Genomic DNA, 22,528 nt, shown 5'->3' with positions numbered 1-22,528 from the left:
TTTGTTCCAAAACAGCAGCATATCCCTGCTGGAGAGGAGCTGGCTAGTGGGGATCTGGAGCAGCTAGGCCCTGCAGGGTGCACCCTCTCTCTCCCCTCCCTCCTCCCTGGAAGGAGCTGGACAGGGCCCAGTCCAAGTCCAGCCAGAGGAAGAGAACATTAAAGCAAGAATTCCAAACATGGCCAGGCCATTGTTCGATCTTATTACTGAAGTAAATAAGAGAAAGGATGTGTGTGTGTGTGTGCGTGCGTGTGAGAAAGAGAGAGAGTGTGTGTGTAGGAGAGAGAGAGAGAGGGTTGTGTATTTACTGAGGAGGAAAGTATGTCTTCATGGGACACTGACATTTCCTATAAAAACTGTCTGGACATTTCTGGATACTAACTGGTCAGATTTATTTTCCTCTGTTGTTATTTTGAGCGTCTGTGGTTCCTCAAAACAAACTTCTTAGAAAAGATAGACAACGCTACTCTGAATGTGTATATACAAAGTTAATCTACTGCAATCAAAGGTCAAATGAAAGTCAATGAGTTTGATACAAAATGTATATTTATTCTCTCATTCAATACATTTTTCTAGGCATGCCAACAATATTTATTAATTTTAATGTCGTCCAAGTGGACACAAGTGCAAACCTACCTGAAGTTCATTAGTAGAAAACAGGAATGGAAGACAAATAATTACAAAGACCATGTAAAAAAAAGAAATATACAGTACAATCTTTGTTTAACATTTACGCTTCTTAAAAGAATAGAAAAAATATTTTAGAGATTAATCTTTAACACAACATACATTTCAGTACTTTTTAAAACAAGAATTTCTCAATAAAAACGTTCTTGTTCCTCACATACATGGCGTTTTACAAAGCTGGCAGGCCTTACTAAGCTGGCCGTCTGCTGGCCAGAAAATCATTTAAGCCACCAATCAAGTCAAACATCAAACTGAACCGCTTGTGATATCACCAGACACCTCCTCTCCTATGAATGCATTACTATGTTAAGCAGAATGATATCCATGGCGATATTTAGAATGGCAAATGAATGACAGTATACAGAAAGACAATTGTGCAACAATAGCAAAATATTCTTACAAAAGTACAAACAGGGAAACCATAAACAAAACACAGTAGAGGCTACTATGTGGCACGTGGTGGAGGAGTGATGCAACATGGAGTGGACTGAAACTATGTACATTTGTGTCCAAGTCACTTAACTCAACTGTGCTTTACATCTTATCAAGACTTTGGTTTCTTACCATACGTGAAGATAAACAACAGAAATTGAAAAGAAAGTGCTCGAGATTGTCTTTTAAACTACAACATTGTGGGCATCCTGGTGACTTTGTATATTTGGGAGCCAAAAGTGGTCACACAAAAACACACATAAATAAAACACGCATTTGACACTTGTGATTGGGTTCCGTGAGGTCACTTTCCTGACCCAGTGGTCTTTTGCTTTCTAAGCAGGGTCAGTCATCGTCCCCTCTGCATCCTTCATCCTGTAAATAACAGTCATCCAGGAAGGCACAGAGGAGGTCATCCTGGGGAAGGAATCAAACTGGTTCTGCCACCAGTTCACAAGGACTGAAGTCATATCGCGAGGAAAGATCAGAGCCCTGGTTCAAACATCAAGGGCTAACGCCCATGGCGACCTGCGATGGCTACCCCCCTCCCCCCCCCCACCATGTCAGGAAGCAGGAAGTCATTCGTCCCTCTGTCCAGCCCAAAGGGCAGCGGCCGGGGCTGCACATGCAGAGTGCACTTGTGTCACTTCAGACAAGCAGCTACCAGCATAGGGTACACACACACACACTCAGGCATGAGTTTAAAGATGGTCAACAGACATCACACACCTACCACAGCAGCAGCATGCATGCATACAGTCACACAGACAGAGCTATAGCAGGGCCCATTATCGGACTCGCACTGTCCATCTATTCAGTCAATGGACAAGGCAGGAGTGGTCCACAGCTCAGCATATGAGTTCCTGCTGGATCTCTTGCCGTGTGGGGAAGTGGGTCTCAGTGAAGGAGAAGGTGTCCCTGCCTGCCTTCAGCTCCCCCTGGCCCGGGCACGTCAGGTACGAGGCTCTGGTGTCCAGGTCTGAGCAGGGGGCGGGGCTCTCTGGCTCAGATTCTGATTGGCTCATTTCAGGCTCATCCAATGAGGACACAGGGCTGGAAAGGTGGTGGGGGTGGTTGTGGGAGGGGCCGTTGAGCCAGGGGTGACTGAGGCAGTCCATTGCAGTGGCTCTCTTCCTGTGGATAGAAACACACAGTTGATGAGTGGAGGTTCTTAAGACCAACAGTCTGGAGAGGAACATGTGGAACAGTACAAGGGGAGACTTCATCTCTCCGTTCCTCCTCATTCCCCTCAGCGTCCCCCCAAAAACACTCTCTTTCCAGCATTAATTTAGAGAAACCACGAAAGGGGATTGCTCTTCCAAAGATTTCCGCCTAAGGGATTACTCACACAGGAATTTTTCCACTTTTTTACGCCGCTGATAATCTGCAGCAATCAAAGATGGAGATCATGGAGCCAAAGCAGAGAGGCTACTGCAAGGCCTCCTGTGCAGCAGCACTTTGTCACAAAGTGACAGGAATGACGTAAACAGCCAAGATGTATTCCTTCTCCTTTTGCCAAAGAACGTCAACTTTAACAAATGTGATGTGTAAATAAACCCTATTTTACAAGACTCTCTTTTCTCAGTCTATAAAGGATAGTTGCCACACATGGGGCAAATACAGGAAAGAGGATGTGCAGCAAGTCTGGGTGCAATTCACTTCCTTTGGTCACATTCCTGACGTAAAAAACAAGCCCAGAGAACCGGCCTGTAACCCGAGATTGAGTTTTACTCAGTCCAAACACAAATCATCACAAATCCAACAGCTCTGGGACATTTAATTCTTTTTTTTTTAAACCATGGTCCGAAGCTCGGGTCCATATGTATTTACGGTGCTGCAGAGAACATCAGTGAGAAAGATGAAACCAGTCCTCACCTAGGGTTCTTAATGAGGAGGGACTTGATGAATTCAATGGCCAGAGGGGAGACCCCCTCAAAGATGTCCTGGGAGTAGTCCACGTTGACCTGGGAGACGTTCAGGAAGGTCTCCTGCTTGGTCTCTCCCAGAAAGGGAGACTCCCCCGTCAGCATGACGTACGTCAACACCCCGATACTCCTGAGAGGAGAGGGGCGGAGGAGGGAAGAGGAGAGGAGGGAGGGGAGACGCAAAAGTTAAGACAACAGACGTCAACGTGATATATATCGTTAACCTAATTCCGAGAATGAATTGGCAGCTTGGCTTTGTCGTTTTTCAAATAAACTCATGTGGGAGTCGGTAACACATGCACCTGGTCGTTTTCAGGTTATTCCATTGTCCTAGATTCCATCTCTGCTCACACAGAAGTCATAACAACACGAGAAGAACCACTGCGGGCTCAGTAAGGTGGTGGACCTTGTCCTCTTAGCTCAAACTCACCACATGTCTGTTGCTGTGCTGATGGGTTCATAGTTCAGGATCTCTGGAGCTGTAAAGGACAAACAAAACCCTTCATTAGTCTAGGTGAACCCCGGAGTGGTGATGTCAGGAGAGGGGTCATCCCAGGGTCATGCCTGCCCCGCAGGGTCGTAGGGGAAACTCACCAACATACTCCGGGGTGCCCAGGATCTCCCTGACCTCTGTCATACTGTCCATGCGTCTGGACAGGCCAAAGTCCACAATGCGGATATCCCCCAGAGGCCTGGCGCTGGTCAGCAGGATATTCTGGGGCTGAAAGAGAACATGGAGAGATAAGACTGAATCCTAAACAACTCGGACAGTAGCAACATTTCTGGTTACGTGGTCAGTGTTGACTATCATTTGGGATAAGATTTGAGCCTTATACCCAAGGCAAAGTCCCTCAGCTCCAGACTAACAGCGAGGATTAGGTTCAGTGACATCAATCCCATCGCTGGTCTTTCTCCTGAGCTCGAGCCCTGCCCTCAGCCTATTAGATCAGTCCGATTAAAGGTGGGACGCCTCTGATGAACATTTAGACGGGGCCCCTGTAATAGGTCAGATGCTTCTCGTGGCTTAACCCAGGGTTGTGGTGGCTTCCTGCCTGACGGCTCTCACAGGGATGAATGATCTGCTGGCCGAGGGCGCGTGGCTAGGTCATTACATCCTGGGATATTTTGCAAACTACAAAAGGACAGTCAGGAAAGGGAGGAAGTCGCCTAGACAGTCCTCTTCCTCCCCTTCTGAATGCCATTAAAACTATCTACATGAGGAACATCCCTTAGGAACATAAAACATCATTTTACACTGATGCTTGCAGAGTGCAGACATACTCCAAAACGGAGTTTTCCTCATCATCGTCACTGATAAAGGCTGAGGGCTTTGATGTCTGTACGTTGACAGGCAGACCTATAAGACTGTGGCGTGCTGCTTTTGTTCCGTTTAAATCACGGAACACTCTGGAAACCAGACACCGACAAGATTCATTTGTTAGAGTTCAGGGCTCCCACCAGGGTAAAACACTTGTCGATTCAGGACTCGTAAAAGCCAACAGTTCCTAACAAGGCCTTCTTTATTGGCCAGAAATGTCACATCTATTAGACTGGACAGTTATTGGTCTGCTACACTCCACTGGAGGGGTCTGCTTGCGTAAGAGGAGACATGTACTGCAGGAAGTTGACTCGTCCAGGAAGTCCTACAGGCATGGTCTACTGACCTTCAAGTCCAGGTGGACCACGTTGTTGCAGTGCAGAAAAGCCACACCATCCAAGATCTGCCTCGCCAGTCTGATGACGTCATTCTCTGTGAAGGCCTCGTCGTTGTCGGCAACACACTGGTTGAAGATCTCCCCGCCCGCAGCACTGAGGAGAGAGAGAGAGAGATTAGAACCCAGTCAGAAACAGCGACTTAACACATCTTTGAGTTTGAGCATGGTATCCCAATTCCAAATGGTTTGATCGGTCATGACGAAGCACAATAAACTGTATGAAAACTAGGCAGTATATCCGGTCACATTAAATATGATATGTGCGGTAAGGAAGCAACCAAAACACGCTACACTCTAGTTACCCTAGTAACCCCACTGTATCACACTACACAGGTTAGTTCCCGCTCCTCTTCCAGTTGCATAAGGAGCCTCTCCTCATTACTGTACTCTGTGCTTGGGAACAGAGTCCATCCACATCCACACACAGCATGCCTCTTGTCCTGCTCATAAATCTGTATTAGGTGCACCACCTCTCCCACTGGCCCCTGACCTGGGCTTTACAGCTGCAGTTATGAGGGCCCATACTGGCCTGTTCCAGCCCCAGATAAGAAACATTCCAGATCAGATAACTAGAAACAGGAGGAAATCACAGGGCAGTATCTCCAACCTATCCATTAAACAAGATACTACTGTCCTAGGAGCTACTATCCCGATAGGAATAGAACAGCAAGTTAGAAGGAAAAACAAAGCTCTGATGCTTTGCAAGTGTAGATGGCATTTTAAACCTGGGCATTGACTTCTGAATACTTAAGGATAGAAGGGGATTATGGGTTTTTGGAACACACAAAGTGGAAAAGCCAATTATGAAATTAAAAAAGATGGCTTGTTGTTTCATAGTGGAGAAATGATTGGATCCCTGGCTCGTCAGTCCTGTCATGCTTGTGTAAGAATGCTTACATGCAGGAACACGGCGGATGTGTATTAGGTGCCATTCTGTCAGATCAATCACCTAAAGCGGACAGTCGCTTGCCCCAAAACCAAAGCCATGTGTGGGGGGGGGATTTAGTCTGTACACACATGCTTTTTATCTTCCCAAGAGATCTGTGACCAGGCCCTAGGCATGTCTGTTGCATAACTACCCAACCTCCCTCCCTCCCCCCCCACCACCCCCACACTCAACCAGTCCCCCCCCCCCCCCCCTTTACTGTCCTCAGCTGTGAAAATAGGAACCATGTTTTTCTGGATGTCCGTCACTAGCCCATATCATCTTCTACGCCTGGAGCGGAAAATACTTCAAGATGAACCTCCCGGCACCCCATAAACAATCCCACCGCAAATCATGTCCACAGAGGTGCACGAGCGTAGTTCAAAGGAGAGGTTGTCAAGGGTCTTATGCATGTTGAAAACGGATTGAATATATACACGTCTATTACCCTTTTAATTGACCCTATGAATTCAATTGTATCAATCCAAGCTTCCCACCCACAATACGTTTCCTGTTTGAGCAATTAAGAGGGGAGGGGGGTGAAATAAATAAGATGTCTTCATAATCCTTTATTTGAACTCAAATGAAAGGGGAAGGGATTCAAAGCTTTTACTTTTAATAAAAGCCATCTTGTGTAAACGCAGTAAAACCATTTGGACAGAGCTTAGGTAAGATGAGCTACAGTACTTCCCTCTCGTGTTTATTTGCGTTCCTCTCTCCTCCGTCGTGGTGGATTAGTGCATACTATACAAGCAGACGGACTGAGCGAAATGGAATGTTTCCGTTTCATTGCAGACAAAAAAAAAATAACAAAAAAGAAGAGAAGAGAAGCAAGCTGCTTGGAGGAGCTGAGAACAGCTGGGCCAACACTTCTAAATAAGTGGACTTTAGCAGTGTGTGTTTGTTTGTGTAGCCTGTAGCATTAGTTTAGCTCTCTAAGAACAGCAATGAGACTGTGGGCAGTTCTTGTTGGCAGACTCCCAAACTGGACGTCTACTGACGTCAACTGATCAACCGCTACCCCTTGCAGTAAGGCCCTGTCTCCTGGCAACCTCCAACTTCCCTCTTACATTTTACTGTGCTGTGATAACGAGCCCTTCAATAAATGTACTAACCATAAACCAGGCAAACAGGACAGACAAAAAACTTACAAGGACCAAAAGAAAAATCCAAATGGATCAGACTTGGGGGTTTTAATAGGTTACGAAAGATGTCAGAACTCCCCTGTCAAGAAATCAGGAAAAACACCCTGAGGACGAAGGCAAACTAAAGGAAAAGAAACACAGCTCGTTCTGTTCAATTAGAAAGAGCTGAGAAAACCAACTGGGATCCCAGCAGCGTTTTAACAGAGTTAACCTCAGGAATGATTCCGTCAGCATCGAAAGATCAAAACTAGCGAGAGTTCCACTAATCCACTTCCACAAGCTCCGAGGTTGCTCTGCGGTTTTGTTTGGCTGGACCGGGCACTGGTTTGGCTGCGATTCGGAAGTGGCCCGGAGAGCCTCTTATCTGAGGTTTCTGCAGAGTTTAGCCCAGGGTCATTAGTTCAGTGCAGTTCTAAGATGAAAATACGTGGGGTTTTTAACACGTCGATTTAGTCCAGTCAGACAACTCGTACTCACAGGCTGCACGTATACCAAGGCACACAACCACCTCCAATTAATTTAATGTCCAGGTCATTTCAAAATGGGTTGAGATGGTGATTGTTCATTTCTCAATAAAGTGTCTGGTCTTGTAGACGGGTCATTATGTGTGGCTGATGACATGGTCTTACGCGTCGGCAGTCTAGATGGGGACTTTCAGAGATGATGAGAATTCAACGGTTCTCTGCCGTTTCACAAACATGATAAAGGATGTGGTTTTGGCGGCGAGCAGTCGTGTGTGTATCTGTGCGAGACTGGCTTGCAGCTTACATGTGAACAGGCAGGAAATGGAAAGCTGGTTAGCTGCGTAGCGACTATCCGCCCACGCTGAGGTCGATGCGCTGGCAGATCCAGCTCTTTAACAGCTCCCACGGTACCCTTTTAAACAGGTAGAAGGATTTTGAACTTAGCCGCTTCGAGACGTATTTTCATGTATAAGGTCATTGCTTTCAAAGAGCTCTTCGAGCTACATTTGAAGCTCAACTAAATCGTGAACCGTTTTATCATCAGCCTCAGTGTCGCCCATGGCCCGGACCAGAGCGGTCTGACGGCCAGAGCGGAGTTGGGGACTGGTGTTTGACACGCTGACCTCCCGCTGCGCTTTCTCTGCAGACTTGCCGGGTTCAACTGCTGCTTCTGCATCGTCTTTCACACTTCAATCAGAGGTCAAATCCAGAACCCCCCCCCCCCCCCTTTGTTCTGCAGCAGCATTCCATGTCTGGGATGGTAACGGGTGTGGAAGGGGGGGGGGGGGGGGATGTGGAGCTGGTTTATGACCAGGGTCAAAGGAGGACATGGTCTTGGAGTAATTGCCTCGTGTTGTCTGGCTGCGGGGGCAGAGGGGTGATTAGGACGCTAAAGACTTCCTCCAGGTCCTAATGAGAGCACTCCTCATGCCTGGGATCATGAAGGGCATATGATGTCTGAAGCGAGGCAGATGACTACCCTGATATGACTCTGTCACCGTTTCTCCAGTCTCAGCATGTAAATGCAGCTCAGCTTGACTGGTGCATCGGTGTACTGGAATATCAGTGATAAATATTGAACGTCGTTCAATGTTCTCTGTTCCCTGTCACAAAAATGAGCCCGTCAACAAAACACCCAGAGAGAACTTCCATATAAGGTTGTCAAGTTCATGCAGACATACATTACAGTTAGTGTGTGTGTGTGTGTGTGTGTACACATCCGCAACTGCTGTTGAGGTGAGAAAGTCTGGGTTGACGCACAGCAGCGTACACAGCAGAGAGTGTACAACACAGAGGCCCAAAGTGAGCACATCAACCAGGAAGACAGTGGTATTCTAGAGAACTGTTCGTCAGTTGGCGTCTACGCAAGGTGATTTTTTTTTGTTTACCAAGAACCCCTTCTTAACACCTAAAGGTCTTTAACACACAATAGGGACAATCCTATACAGAGTAAAATAGTTCTGAGCTAGGCCTTTGCATCAGAGTAAAAGCTGAAAGTATGCAGAAAAAAAGACCTGCAGAGATGGCAAGCTTTCTCACCCCCCCCCCCTCCTCCCTCATTAAGAGTCTTATCATTTCATCCCACTTTCCCGGCAGCTCCGCATTGTGGCGGAGCATAAACACACCAGCAGAGTTACCAAGGTCCTCTAGATAACCATCACCCCATACACCCGCTCCCCCCCACCCCAATCCCTGACGTGAAGGAGGGGGGGAGGAGTACACGTGTGAATGCCTTCTCTCCTCCTGTTGGGGTCTGGGGGTAGCCAGAGACTCACCACTCGAGGACGAGGATGATCTCCGAGCTGGTCTCGTACACCTCGTGCAGAGCCACAACGTAGCGGTTGGCCTTGGCCGACTCCAGGACAGCGATCTCGTTGATGATGTCCATGCGGCAGTCTCCGCCCTTCCGCCTCTTCCTCAGGAACTTGGCGGCGTGCTCCTTCCCCGTCGCCTTCTCAATGCACTTCTTCACCACGGCAAACTTTCCCCTGGGAAGGGAACAGAGGGTGGGGGGGGGGGGGGGGGGGGGGGGAAGAGTGTTAACACGTTGAACTACATTTAGCACCGTTTACTATATCAATTAGTTACCAGAATTCAAAGCAAAAATGCACAGTAAACCATGTAGCACAAGGGGATCGTGAAAAGCAAAGCTAGACAGATCACAGTGGCAGAGGGGTGGGCAGAGGAGACTACTAGGAGACCACAGAGGAACTTTGTAGGTGTGTTAAATACTTCGAAGACATAGTAAAGATGTGGGTGGCATCATTTGAATGAGGGAAACAGCTGGGTCTACTGTTGTCATGCTTCACCAGATAATAAACAAACTCTCCCATGTCACTTCAGTTAAGAACGATCTCTCCTTCCTGCACTGAGCAGGGCCCGACAGGTAGTAGATAAGGCTGGCCTGAAGGGCCAGGGGTGTGTGTGTGTGTTGTGGTGATAAGACTGATGGGACTCTAAAGGTCAACAAGACCTACAGTCTGAGGTCTGAATACATCAGCTGGGACGGTTTCCTTTCCATACAGACATGCCTTCAAATTAGGAAAAGAGAGAAAAAGAAAAAAACGACAAATGTAGCACAACTAGCCTTCCAGAGGACCATGTGATAATTCCAGCAGGTTTTCATTTGCTGCTGTACTTTGATGGATTCAGGAGAGGTGTGTAGGGTCAGGCACGGGTGTGGGTAGGAAATCCGATGTGCAGAATCGCCCCTCTGTGTCCGGCCCTCTACAAACACCAGCCGGCCCTCCCAGGGTGATAAAGGAGCCTTGTCCACTTTCCATTCTTACAGTTGACAGCAGCATGGACAAATGACATTCTACAACGCCTCCACCCAGACCTTTGGCAGGACCTTGTCTCTCCCCAGACAGCCACACAAAGGCCTGCACAGGCTGACCAGCAAACAGGGCAGGACCCTGGGCCAGGACCACCCACCTCACCAGGCCCAGAGAGGCTGAGGGGGGTCAGGTCATGGAGACTACAGCCAGGATGGAGCCCTCGCAGCCCCTGAGAAACGTAGAGAAACGAAACCACAGGGTAACCCTGTTTACCAATGTCAACCTCCTTTCCAAGTGACAACAATCACTGGCATGCTATTGAACACAATGCCCTGACACTGCTTTAGACGACAAACCCCAACAGCTAGTCAGGGCCGGCGGAAGTCAAGTATTCGGGCAGGCAGCGCAGGTAGACACACAATAGCATCCCCATGGCTCCACTGTTAAAAGCAGGGTCTGTACAGGGCAGAGTCTGAATGAAACAGCTAGCACACAGAACAAATCAGCTTGTGGCCACACATTTTCCCACACAGCTTTACTCTCCTGCTCTGTGGACCAAAGCTCGCTTCTGCTCCGGGATCGGGAGGCTGGCACAGACAATCCCCCCCCCCCCGGCAAGACTGGTCATTCCTTGGGTTTACTTTCACAGGGTCCCAGTCCCACTAAGGATTGTTCCAGCACATTATGCCAAGTGAAAAAGCAAGGCCGGTCAAAGTCAATGCTTTCTTTCAGTAGCCATTTGTCGTGTTCAGAGCAGCAAGTTCAGTGCCCCTAGATAATGTGGAGGATGAAGGAACAGCTCCAGGCAGTGGTGACAAGCAAACAGGTGGTCTTTCAACACTGACAGGAGTTCAGAGGTCACTAAACGTGCTCCAGACCTGCTACCTTTCCCTCCAGTCTGGTTAGAATACCAACATAGCAGATATGAGGAGAGGATGTTTGCAGCTTCTCTCAAGAGCAAACTGGATCTGGGAGAACAGTTTAAACCAAACCCTGTCAGACAAAAAAAGATGAAGGACATCTTGTGCAAGTCCCATATGACAAAACATCTATGCAGATTTCATTAACACCTCCTTTGAAGTGTAAGCATTTTCAGTATTGCATGTCATCGTAAAACTTCAAACCCAGAAGAAAGCAGACCTGGATTTTTTTAAGAAGGAAGTGAACCAGTGCCCTACACAGGCCCTGGCAGAAAAGGATGGTTATGATCTAATGATCAGCTATTGGTTTTCCTGTGGGGTCTGTAGTTTGTCATTCTCAAAGCAGTGAGTCATGTCTGAACAGCAAAGACAGCTGACATCCATCAGCTGCTTCTCTCCCTCACCCCCCCACCCCCACCATCTCTTTCTGACACAGCCCAATCATGCCATATCTTAATCTCTGAACTAGTTCCAGTGAAGAGTGATCTAACTTATCACACTTCTTGATCATTGTATGGCTTGTGCGGGGGTGCGTTTGTGTGTGATGGAGGAGGAGGAGGAGGAGGAGGAGGAGGGGGGGGGGGTCAGGTTCAGTATTCATACTTGTTATTGAGGAAATGGGGGAACAGAAGGAGGGACCAGGGAGTGTGTGTGTGTGTGTGTGTGTGTGTGTGTGTGTGTGTGTGTGTGTGTGTGTGCATAATGACTTTCTAATCTTTACTATCTTGACTATTGGCATCAAGCTCAACTCACATTCCTGCTTCTTATGGGATTTATGAGGTCTGATCTTAGGATGGGCAAGGTAATGGTAGGAGGGGGGCTAGAGGAGCTGTCCACACACACAGCCCCCGGCCCCCAGGTTTTTCAATAATACAGTATGCCAGTAATGGCATGTAGTTTACATCTGTGGAAGCAGAAACATTTGGCAAAGCTTCAGGCTTTTCAATAGAAATGTAACAACTGTGTGAATTGTACTGAAGATTCAACACCCCTGGAATGTACAATAGTGTCTGAGTTCAACTGCATTGTGATATGGGAAACACACTTGGACCTGAAGGGAGGGGTTACAAATGTTAATTGGTACATTACTATTGCCCACCACCCTCACCCCCCAGGACAAAAGAGGCTGATTGGCAGGAAAATAGCCTGCTGTACCAAATCCAAACAAACACCCCTGATGTGATCTTGCTCTGTAGACAGATTCTGGCTCTTGGACCACAGATTCAAAATAACAAGCCTTTGCTATGTTAACTTATCTTCCGGCCAGAGATTCTGTGATTTCATGAATGTAGGTGAAAGCAAGGAGGAGAGAGCACATTTCAAAACAGTCGTGCAAGTCTTAACTACTGTTGTAGCAAATGCGTCGAACAAGTTAAGTCAGTCTCAGGAGATGCTCGTGTGGCACTTTCTGGAAGACACACTTCCTATCTCTTTATCTCTTACTGTACTGGGCAATGAATACTGTGCCACATAGAGGAACAATCAGATAAAGACACACTGCTTGAGGCACTGATGGATTCCACAGAGAGGAACTGCAGAGCCATTAGAGCACAAAAAAAGAAAAACGCCAAACAGCCCGTGCGAATTTATCGTAAGTCTTTCGAGCCAAGACCAGCAGCGTTTCACCAATAAAGCACCAATAACGTCTTCATATATCAACTCGTGTCTGCAGGCACTGTTAAATCCAAAACCTGTAAGGACTCACAGGTGCAGAACAACTCTACAAGTCTGTATGCAACATTTGGATCTTAATTCAATCAATTTACAACGACCTGGGAAGTTACGTAGGACTCAGACTTTAGGGAAATAACTCACTCAAATATTCAAGCAAATAAACAAAGCCTGTCAAATTATTCACACTGTATAAAGACCAATAGTAGAACGCGAGTTTCCCCAAAGGGTTCCGATGGCAGTGCCAGCCCCGCTCATCCGATAATATTCAATTAATACCCTTTCGCACGTGCAGTAATTTCACTAATAGACAGATTTGATCTAAATTGCCATTACATGCATGACATACAGCAAGCGTATATGAACAGAGTACAATGGCAATATGTTCTCGGTTTCTTTGGAAAGTTTATCCTTACCTGCCCAATTCTTTGCCAAGAAGCTCATAATTGCTTGTGAAAGATTCGGTCCTTATTCTGGTATGGATTTTTGTCACCATGCCGTTCTTGTTCATCATGTTTAAATTTGGCAACGCAATCCGCTTGAAAATGATTTATTTCTAGTTATAGACGTTCAAGTCGATCTTATTTAAGATATCCAAGTCAATTGCATGATAATAGTACAGAGGAACCCTAAACTGTCACAGATCTTAGGAAGTCCAAGTTATTCCTCAGAACTCTAAGCTCTCGCTATATCCAAACAATTATATCACAGAGGGTAGAAGCTCTCGGAAAAGAACAAGCGGCTGCTCAAACACATGAGGTGAATGTTTATGCGCTTTCAGACATTCCTGACAATAAACTACTCTAGAGGCCAGCCCTCTGACGCTGGGTCTGAAAGCCAATGGTAATTGAGACGCTGGGTATGAAAGCCAATGATAATTAAGTGTAGCTAAAAGAGGAGGGTTTAAAGAAGTGCTGAAGTTGACGTACAGTGTTCTTGATACTTTCCTCTCTTCTCCAAGAGCTACTATCACAGACTTGTATGTTTGACCCACTGTACTTAGCCAAGGACTCCCCTGCACCCCCCCCCCCCCCCCTCTCTCTCTCTCTCACGACCTCTCACTCTCTTCCTCTACACACACAAAACCACTAAAGGCAAAAATAACCATTGGGTCATCCCAACGGGTTGTCCAGAGCAATTCATGCGGGTGGCTGTTCCAACTGCTGTGGACAGTCCACATCAGATGATGCTCTATCCCACACATGCTTCAATCAGTCATGGGACTCATTGGAATGTCCCTGTACTTACTGTAAGTCGCTCTGGATAAGAGCGTCTGCTAAATGAATAAATGTAAATGGAACTCAGGTGGAGGGGAGCAGTACCTTCACCTGTGACATCAGACACATGAACAGTGTGAGCAACACGTCCTGAGATATCACGGACTGAGACGGTGACGTCACGGACCTGCAGTACTAAGGACGACAAGAACAAGTGAGGACAAAATATGGTCCGTGGTGATCGGACTTCCCTCTTAGCCTTTGTTTTTTTTAATAAGATAATGATGTGAATGATCTAAAATAAGAAAGCAGGAGCCAGCCAGGACAGCCACAGAGGCACAAATAAAGATGGCAAACTGGGGAGCCGTAGCCTTGGCAGGAATCCAGGCGTGCTCATTAAGTAATTGGTGTTTACGGCCTTCAGAGTTGGCCGGCGCACAGGCTCGGGCTCCCTGGGAAATGTGTCACCTAGGCACCAGTGACCTGCTGAAATTGTGGCTGTGTCTGGTGGAGGGGGGGGAGGGGGAGGGGGGGCAAGGCCCTGGATGGTCTCAGGGAAGCAGAACTGCTGGGGCAAGGCCCTGGATGGTCTCAGGGAAGCAGAACTGCTCGTTCCCTGTGTCAGCAGCTCCCTTGCACAGTTGAGAGGCATGTCTGACAGCCAGGGTCTGGGGGCTCGAGGAGGGACAGAAGGGTTCTGACCTCAGTTCACACGCAGTAGAGAGTGTAAACGTCATGTTGGCAATGTGAGACACCTTGATGACATACCTTCCTGCACCAGTCGACACCCGGTTTGAACACAATGCAGTAAACGAAGCACTGCCGCTATCAATCAGTCTGATTATAATTGTAGGAAGCATTCATCTTTTGAGCAAGGGTGAGGTTTTGTTTTTGGACGTGGTGAGCCAACCCTGGTTCTCTGTGTGTATTGTCTGGGTGAGGTGGGGTACTGAAACCGTTCAGCAGGAAGGAACAAGAATGGATAAAGAATGTAGACAAATGAAATAACAAATAGCCTGACAGAAAGAGCAGGCATCTATTTCTGGTGGTCATAAGGCAATCTGTGAACAGTAATGGGACTTTGTACTTTGCCTACGGTGCACATGCCTGGCATGCATCATATGGACAAGCAAGGGATTTGTCTAACAGTAGTGCTAATTTATGTTTACACAAACAGAAACTGTCGAAAAAGAGTCGAGTGGGAGTAGACATTCCATAGGCCTGGCAAAGACATTAGGGGTCCGGCGACTAGGTTACATAACCTTGTTATGCCTCTTAAAATTGTTACCTTCGGTCTGGGTGCGTTCCAGAGCCTTGACCCCCATCTCTGCCAGGTCTAGTAAAGAGAGAGGTCGGAGGTCACACAGGCCACATTAGCAAGGAGGCTCAACTCAGCCCCTGGGACCTAATGAAAACACATACCAGAGAATTAGCCTGCCAGCCTGCAGTTCAGCTCACATAAATATGAGAACTTCAACCGTGACCTGGTGGCTGTGAACACCGGGAGAACACCTCCAGCGGGACTGGAACCCACAGATCCAGTCCTCTGTTGGTCTAAAACACAACTCTCTGTTTTCAGAATTCACGTTGGGTGTACACTTTGGATCCATGGCCGAGATACCCATGTAATGAAGTTCTGTTGGAATTGTAATAGATTTAGATATCTCGCAGAAAAATCGAATTTACCCTGAGGAATGTTAACTCGTTAGAATGCCCTCGTTGTGGGACGAGGAGCATAACATTCTGTACGATTTCTTCTGCTCTTTGTGAGAGAAGACCGTGTCGTGTCGCCTATTGGAACAGTGTGTCGCTGTTACGGACCACAACAAGTGTGACATCAAATGACACTCATGAGAGAGCAGTCTGAAGCAGTCCTTCCAGGGGTAGGAGCACGTCAAGTCCGTTCTTCTTACATTTAAACATTTAGTCATTTAGCAGACGCTCTTATCCAGAGCGACATACAGTAAGTACAGGGACATTCCCCCGAGGCAAGTAGGGTGAAGTGCCTTGCCCAAGGACCGGGAATCGAACTGGCAACCTTCGGATTACTAGCCCGATTCCATAACCGCTCAGCCACCTGACTCCCAGGTCTTCAATAGTCTCACATCAAGCTCCACCAACAGGGTTCACTTTCGCAGAGCAAGAGAGGGGCAAGTGTGTGAGTGAGTGTGTTTATTTGTGTGTGAAGAGTAGGGGGTAAACAGAACGACCATGGGGAATGTACACTGCTAAGCCATTAAGACTCCCTTAAGTCAATGAGTTTATGAAAGAGTACTGTTTACTGTATCAAAGAATGTCCTCTCTTCTTTGTGGGCCAGGGGTTCATACATGGGCCTTGTTGTTTTTCTCCAGAGACCCTGTGACATGCTTGGAGGGGGGGGGGTTCTGGTGTTATTCCTGAGGTGCAGTGAGGGGTCTTAGCTAGCTGGGGTTATTAAGAACTGACCTGCTACGATAACTTCCCTCGATGTTCCCTCAACTCAGCCCCACGTGTTGTTTTGCTCTCCGTGTTCTTTTTCGAGGGGGAGCGCTGAGTGAGGTGCCATGTCATCTGCGCTGGGCAGCGCACCAGCAGGCTGGCAGGCTGGCGGCCTGCCTGTCCTTATGGGGAGGGCGTGCCATCCCTGTGCACGCCAACCGTGTGTTATGAGGATGAGTAGACTCGGATTTCAAAGACGTTCCTGACTCACATTCTGCTCATGTCTGGATCTGGCAGCGTGATGAGGGCTCCGTGCCTCCTTGTGTATGTGTACACAAATCCTTTTTTTCTTTTTGTACTCCTATACTGCTGAGTGAACTGGAATTTCATGATGAAGTGGTTGGAACAAGTAAACATTTAGACCTACAAAACACTTAATTGCATAGGTTTGCATAGGCAGCCATATTTTGAAAGAATAAAGAGTGTTAGTTCAAATTTGCCTCTTAATGAGGGGTGAACATTACAGTTGCGAAACTGCTAAAAGTTCAATCCCTCTGAAGGATGATTGCCAGTTGTCTGCCTGTTGTGTTGACACTTAGATAGAAACCATTGTTTATGGAGTTTGGGATCTGGGTAATGAACAGGTTCATCTCAGACAGGTTTCTGGGTAATCTCAGTTCCATCCACCTTCCACGAGAGTTGTCTGCCTGTATTTGTTTGATTTGGCTTGTCTAGAGGTCATGTCTGAGATACAGTATACATTACACCAATGACCTGCAGTCAAGGCTTGACTAAAACATGGTCATGCTGTCTTACTGTAATATTGGACATATCTTAACTTTGGTGGCTCACAAACAAAATACAAAATACATAGCTAAACGCTATGGGTCCGGTAGACAGCGAGCCTTGGTCGATCCTGTCATGGTAGGTCTTGATGAGTCCCTGGGATGACTCCAGTGCTGTGTGTCACTGTCGTAGTGATGTCATGATGCAGAGGCCGGGTCACCCAGCCATGTCCTCCTACTGCAAGCGTTTGCTCTGACCTCAGTGTTAGAAGACCCCACAGCGAGCAGAGAGGGCTCGCACCTCATAAAACCACACAGGCGAACGCTTGTGGTTGATTTAGATGCTGACCCCCACTGCCCACGACCCCCCAACCTTCTCGGTCATTGGTGGTGTTTGTGGTACAACCATTGTGGCAAACAAAGGGGGGACAAATATCCCATCAGTCGCCCCTAAACGAGAGCTCTGAGCTGAACACGCTGGCTCACTGCACAATGGCCCTGGGCGTCATTCTCCCGCACAGAGCTGAATGTGACACACAGAGGTGACGTTCAGTAACAAGACAGACCTCTAATCCAACTGGCAGCACACAGTTGGCAGCAAACAAATTCTCATGCTGAATGAGCACGAGATCTCACTCCCACCTGGGTAATCTCGGAAACAAAGAGTGATTAGGCCGAGAATGGATGGGGTTGCATTGTGTGATGCTGTTTGAAGTGTTCTGTCAAAGACTAATCACGAGCATTGACTAGATCATTTAAAATCATCTCATCAAGGATCTAGGATTGGTGATCTTAAGGTGTGGTTGAATGGTATACAATTAATCAAGGATAGGATTACTTTGCTTGATCACCTGTGTGATAAAACTAATTATAATAATTTAAAACACCACTGACCACTGTGATAACCAGGCCAATGACATGGATCTACTGCTTTGATGTCTGTATTGAGGAAGGATGAAATGCCCAACTGACAAAAGGATTGGAGAATGGAGTTGGTCCTACATTTGGAACCCATTAAAAAACATTCATTTTACCCCTTTCAAACTTCAACACACAGGCTACATGTAAATATACACACCTAGTCCTTTTTGGGCCAAAACCAGCCCTAGCCCTAGGGAGCTCTCCATGTTTTGCTATTAAGTAAAGTAAGACTTTCGACTGTTTTATGAATTTAATGCCAAATGGCTTTTCCAAGGTTTTCAAATGTAGTTAACTTTTCCAGGGTGACCTGAATGGGGCACCCCCATTCAGGTCACCCTGGAAAAGGCAATCAAAGTGGGCTACTGTTTCACCAGTATCACTGTGAACCACACACCCCCTGTGTGTAACTGGGTGAACATATTTATTTTCTTCCACCGAGCCCAAATAGGCCCTCATTTGTCAAGTCTCTCCCCCAGGCGTATATATACCTCTAATTGCTAGCATTGCTCCCACTTGAAACACAGCCAAAACTCACAGCCACGATTTGCCAGCCTGGGCTCTTCATCCATAAAAGTGAGTAATGTTAGTAATTTCTCTATGCCTTTACTTGTTTTACCAAAGGGGAGACGCACATTTAAATCAAACTTGAACTGCTTGGTCAGAGTCTAATATGGGAATTGAATCTTACAGCCCGACAACATTTAAATCTGAGAACTCTCCCTGAAGACAGACGCTAGAGTGAGACACTATGAAGAAGCACACAGAGCAGCAGGAGTTCTGCTGCCTCCATCTCACACTGCCTCCCTCTCACACTGCCTCCCTCTCACACTGCCTCTATCTCACACTGCCTCCATCTCACACTGCCTCCCTGTCACACTGCCTCCCTCTCACACTGCCTCCCTCTCACACTGCCTCCCTCTCACACTGCCTCCCTCTCACACTGCCTCCATCTCACACTGCCTCCCTCTCACACTGCCTCTATCTCACACTGCTTCCATCTCACACTGCCTCCCTGTCACACTGCCTCCCTCTCACACTGCCTCCCTCTGACACTGCCTCCCTCTCACACTGCCTCCATCTCACACTGCCTCCCTCTCACACTGCCTCCCTCGCACACTGCCTCCCTCTCACACTGCCTCCCTCGCACACTGCCTCCCTCTCACACTGCTTCTCTCTCACACTGCCTCCATCTCACACTGCCTCCATCTCACACTGCCTCCCTCTCACACTGCCGGTTCGATTCCTGGCCGTGCGAAATGACGTTGTGTCCTTGGGCAAGGCACTTCACCCTACTTGTCTTGGGGGAATGTCCATGTACTTACTGTAAGTCGCTCTGGATAAGAGTGTCTGCTAAATGACTAAATGTCTTGTGGTGCTACAAAGCTCGGATATATTCATGAACAAGACAGTAGCTTTGTGGAAGGACAGTAGAGTAAATAAATAAAAGCAGCCAACAGAGCTGAAATAAAATCTCTAAACTTAAGATCTACTAACTTCTTTTTATAAGAGGCAGGAAGAGGTTTTCTTCACAAGTTCAAGCTGTGTGGGTTGATGCAAAGCAGACAGCAGCACAGGAAGAGAAGGGAGAAGAGAGTGAGAAAAAGATTGAGCAAGAGAGAAGATGAAAGCTGTTTTCAGGTGAAGACCAGCCACATCCTGCCCCGTTCCCTCGTTCTGTCTCACCTCCCTGACAGGATGAAGTCAGAGCAACAGTGCTGCTGCATGTCCAAGACACAGGCCTGCCTGGTGCCAAAATACTCTGACTGCAGAATCTCAATACAGATAGTCAGTATGTATATATACAGTACATTTACACATATACACTATGCACCCACACACACACACACACATATTGGCAAGACATTTATATATGTCTTGCCAATCAGTAGAGCATGTCTGAGGAACTTATTTGGAACTATGAGGAAGACATTTGATCCACCCTTTTTTCATTGGTAAAGATCACAGCTTCAACAGTCTGTACAAAAGAAATGGACACAATGGGCAGTGTGCTACCGGGTAACCAAATAACCAGTGCATCAACTTTACCAGGCCAGTCAGACAGTCAGCCAGCAAGCCAGCCAGCTAGTCAGACAGACAGACAGAGAGGCAGACAGACAGACAGACAGAGAGAGAGAGAGAGAGAGAGAGAGAGAGAGAGAGAGAGAGAGAGAGAGGCAGACATACAGACAGACAGACAGACAGAGAGAGAGAGAGGCAGACAGGCAGACAGAGAGACAGATAGGCAGGCAGACAGACAGAGAGGCAGACAGACAGACAGACAGACAGACAGACAGACAGACAGGCAGACAGGCAGGCAGGCAGGCAGGCAGGCGGACAGACACACACAGACAGACAGGTAGACAGACAGACAGAGAGGCAGACACACAGACAGACAGACAGACAGATTGGCAGACAGACAAACAGACAGACACACAGACAGACAGGTAGACAGACAGAGAGGCAGACAGACAGACAGAGGCAGACAGACACACACACACACACACACACAGACAGAGAGGCAGACAGACAGACAGACAGACAGACAGACAGACAGACAGACAGACAGACACACACACACACACACACACACACACACACACAGACAGACAGAGAGGCAGACAGACAGACAGACAGACAGACAGACAGACAGACACACACACACACACACACACACACACACACACACACACACAGACAGACAGAGAGGCAGACACACAGACAGACAGACAGACAGCTTTCTCAGCTGTTCCTGTGGGTTGCCAGTATCTCCATCCCCCATGACAACCACTGTATTGTCTTCCTTGATCCAAAACAGGCAACAGAAGACCTATCAAACCTGAAAGATCCACTGCACATTCCTTACAGAGATTACATTAGATTTACTCTAAAGAGGGCTCTAGCAAGGTCTCTCGTGTTCAAACAGTAGGAAAAGTTGCCCAGACAAAAGGGTGTTATTGGGCAACAGCAATGTTGCACCCTTGGTCATCCATCAGAAGCATGCTTGTGTCAGGTTTGGTTGAAAACAAAACAGGTTGCCATTGTCTCTATGTCTGGATGTCGAGTGGCATGGAAAAACAAAGTCATTGCGTACAAGCAAAGACCGATGAGCTCCCGGAAGAAACAGCCAAGTCTTGGGACAAACTGTTTCCTCGTCAACAGAACATCTCTTCACATCACATAGGAGAAAGGTTTACTGTGACAGTCACGAGTGAGGCCTCTCGCAATATTCATGAAATATGTGTGAATACAGCCTTACTGAAATGGATCAACAAAGCGTATACGGGAAAATAAAATAAGAACAGAATCAAGAGTGGACCCGAGGAGAGGAAGGTAACACACATTTAGAGGGAGACGGAGGATAGCTGGGATGCCTGACTCACAGTACACAAGCGGCAATGTGTATTTGTATTGGCTACTGAGCAGTTAAGATTCAGCCAGGGGGTGAGGAGGTGTGTGTGGGGGGGGGGGGGGGGGGGGGGGGGGGGGGGGGGGGGGGGAGTGACTGGTCTGGCAGCCGGAAATACCAAGGCCAGGAGAGAGAAAGGGAGCGAGGGAGCGAGGGAGAGGGAGGGAGAGAAAGAGAGAGAGCAGCTGTAGACAGACAGGCAACGCCACTCATATTTAGCGCTTTAACTCAAACAGCACGCCCGCCCGCGCTCGTATCCCCGGACCTCCGTCAAAACAACAACGCAGTGTCAAGAATTAGTCGTCCTTCACCGGATGTTTACTGCGGTTTCCACCCACCATGGGGGTTGGCTGTGTTTGAGAGGGGCCGTCACCTCAGAGAGAAGCTCCTCTTCGCCACAGCTGTCGGGAATGCTGTGGAAGGATGTCAGCTGGCTTGTGCTGTGACGCGTGGCAAACACTGACCAAACGAAAGGATGCAGAGACAACGCTGCTGTCCATGCCATGGAGAAGCACTGACACAACGAGAGAGACACCGCCATGTCCCCTGGTGCGGAAACAGAAACGGAATGGTCAACAAAGAGATGATAGAGGTCACTGCCTTTAGTGACACCCTTCCTGAAAGGTGATCTGTGCGTGCGGCGATACTGACAGCAGGTAGACAGGCCCTGCCTCCATGTGTGTGTTGAGTCACAGTAGAGGTCAGAGGTTAGACCTCTCCCCTAATAATACATATGCACCAGACTCCTCCTCTCCTCCTCCCACTTTGTTTACGTAGTCATGGAGACCAACTGAATGTTCAATTAGTGTACTCCACCCAAAAGCCACATGACTATATCTCCCCCCCCACCTGCCACACCTCCCAGCCTGGCCTCACCCAGTCCACCCTGAAACCAGCAACACCCAAATCCTCTCCAATGACCCTGCGTCCACAATGGAAGGGCATTTGTAAGAAAACAGCTGTCATTATCAGCTCTGGATGATCTTAACATCTACCCCGGGACACAGGTAAACAGTACTTAACATGAAACAACTGTTCAGGCAATAGGCACTACACAAGACACACACAACTACATTGTAGGATCACCACCAACGCTCCAACAACAGTCAGATTGCTTTT

At 47.7% G+C, this 22,528-nt stretch overlaps 1 protein-coding gene across 1 annotated transcript; it reads right to left on the bottom strand.

Annotated features, from left to right (window-relative positions):
* Positions 1–524: 524 nt before the first annotated feature.
* Positions 525–13,415, bottom strand: stk17al (serine/threonine kinase 17a like). Its single transcript, XM_067232804.1, has 7 exons — positions 13,078–13,415; positions 9,069–9,281; positions 4,709–4,853; positions 3,639–3,765; positions 3,475–3,523; positions 2,995–3,174; positions 525–2,253 (listed from the first exon to the last, which is right to left on the bottom strand). The coding sequence occupies exons 1-7, from the start codon at positions 13,173–13,175 to the stop codon at positions 1,968–1,970; spliced, it is 1,098 nt and encodes a 365-aa protein (XP_067088905.1). The 5' UTR covers positions 13,176–13,415; the 3' UTR covers positions 525–1,967.
* Positions 13,416–22,528: the final 9,113 nt, after the last annotated feature.

This window comes from Osmerus mordax, chromosome 3 (genome assembly GCF_038355195.1).
Source record: "Osmerus mordax isolate fOsmMor3 chromosome 3, fOsmMor3.pri, whole genome shotgun sequence".
Lineage (NCBI taxonomy): Eukaryota > Metazoa > Chordata > Actinopteri > Osmeriformes > Osmeridae > Osmerus > Osmerus mordax.
The sequence above is the reverse complement of the archived record's forward strand: the minus strand, read 5'-3'. Positions and strand labels throughout refer to the sequence as shown.

Bases quoted from the DNA above. Each gene is read 5' to 3' on its own strand.
- stk17al (XM_067232804.1), bottom strand. From the start codon at position 13,175: ATGATGAACAAGAACGGCATGGTGACAAAAATCCATACCAGAATAAGG. The intron at 4,854-9,068 runs GTGAGTCTCTGG...CTCTCTCCTCAG, and splicing joins ATCATCCTCGTCCTCGAGTG to TGCTGCGGGCGGGGAGATCT. The intron at 3,175-3,474 runs GTGAGTTTGAGC...CTCTCCTCTCAG, and splicing joins AGCACAGCAACAGACATGTG to GAGTATCGGGGTGTTGACGT.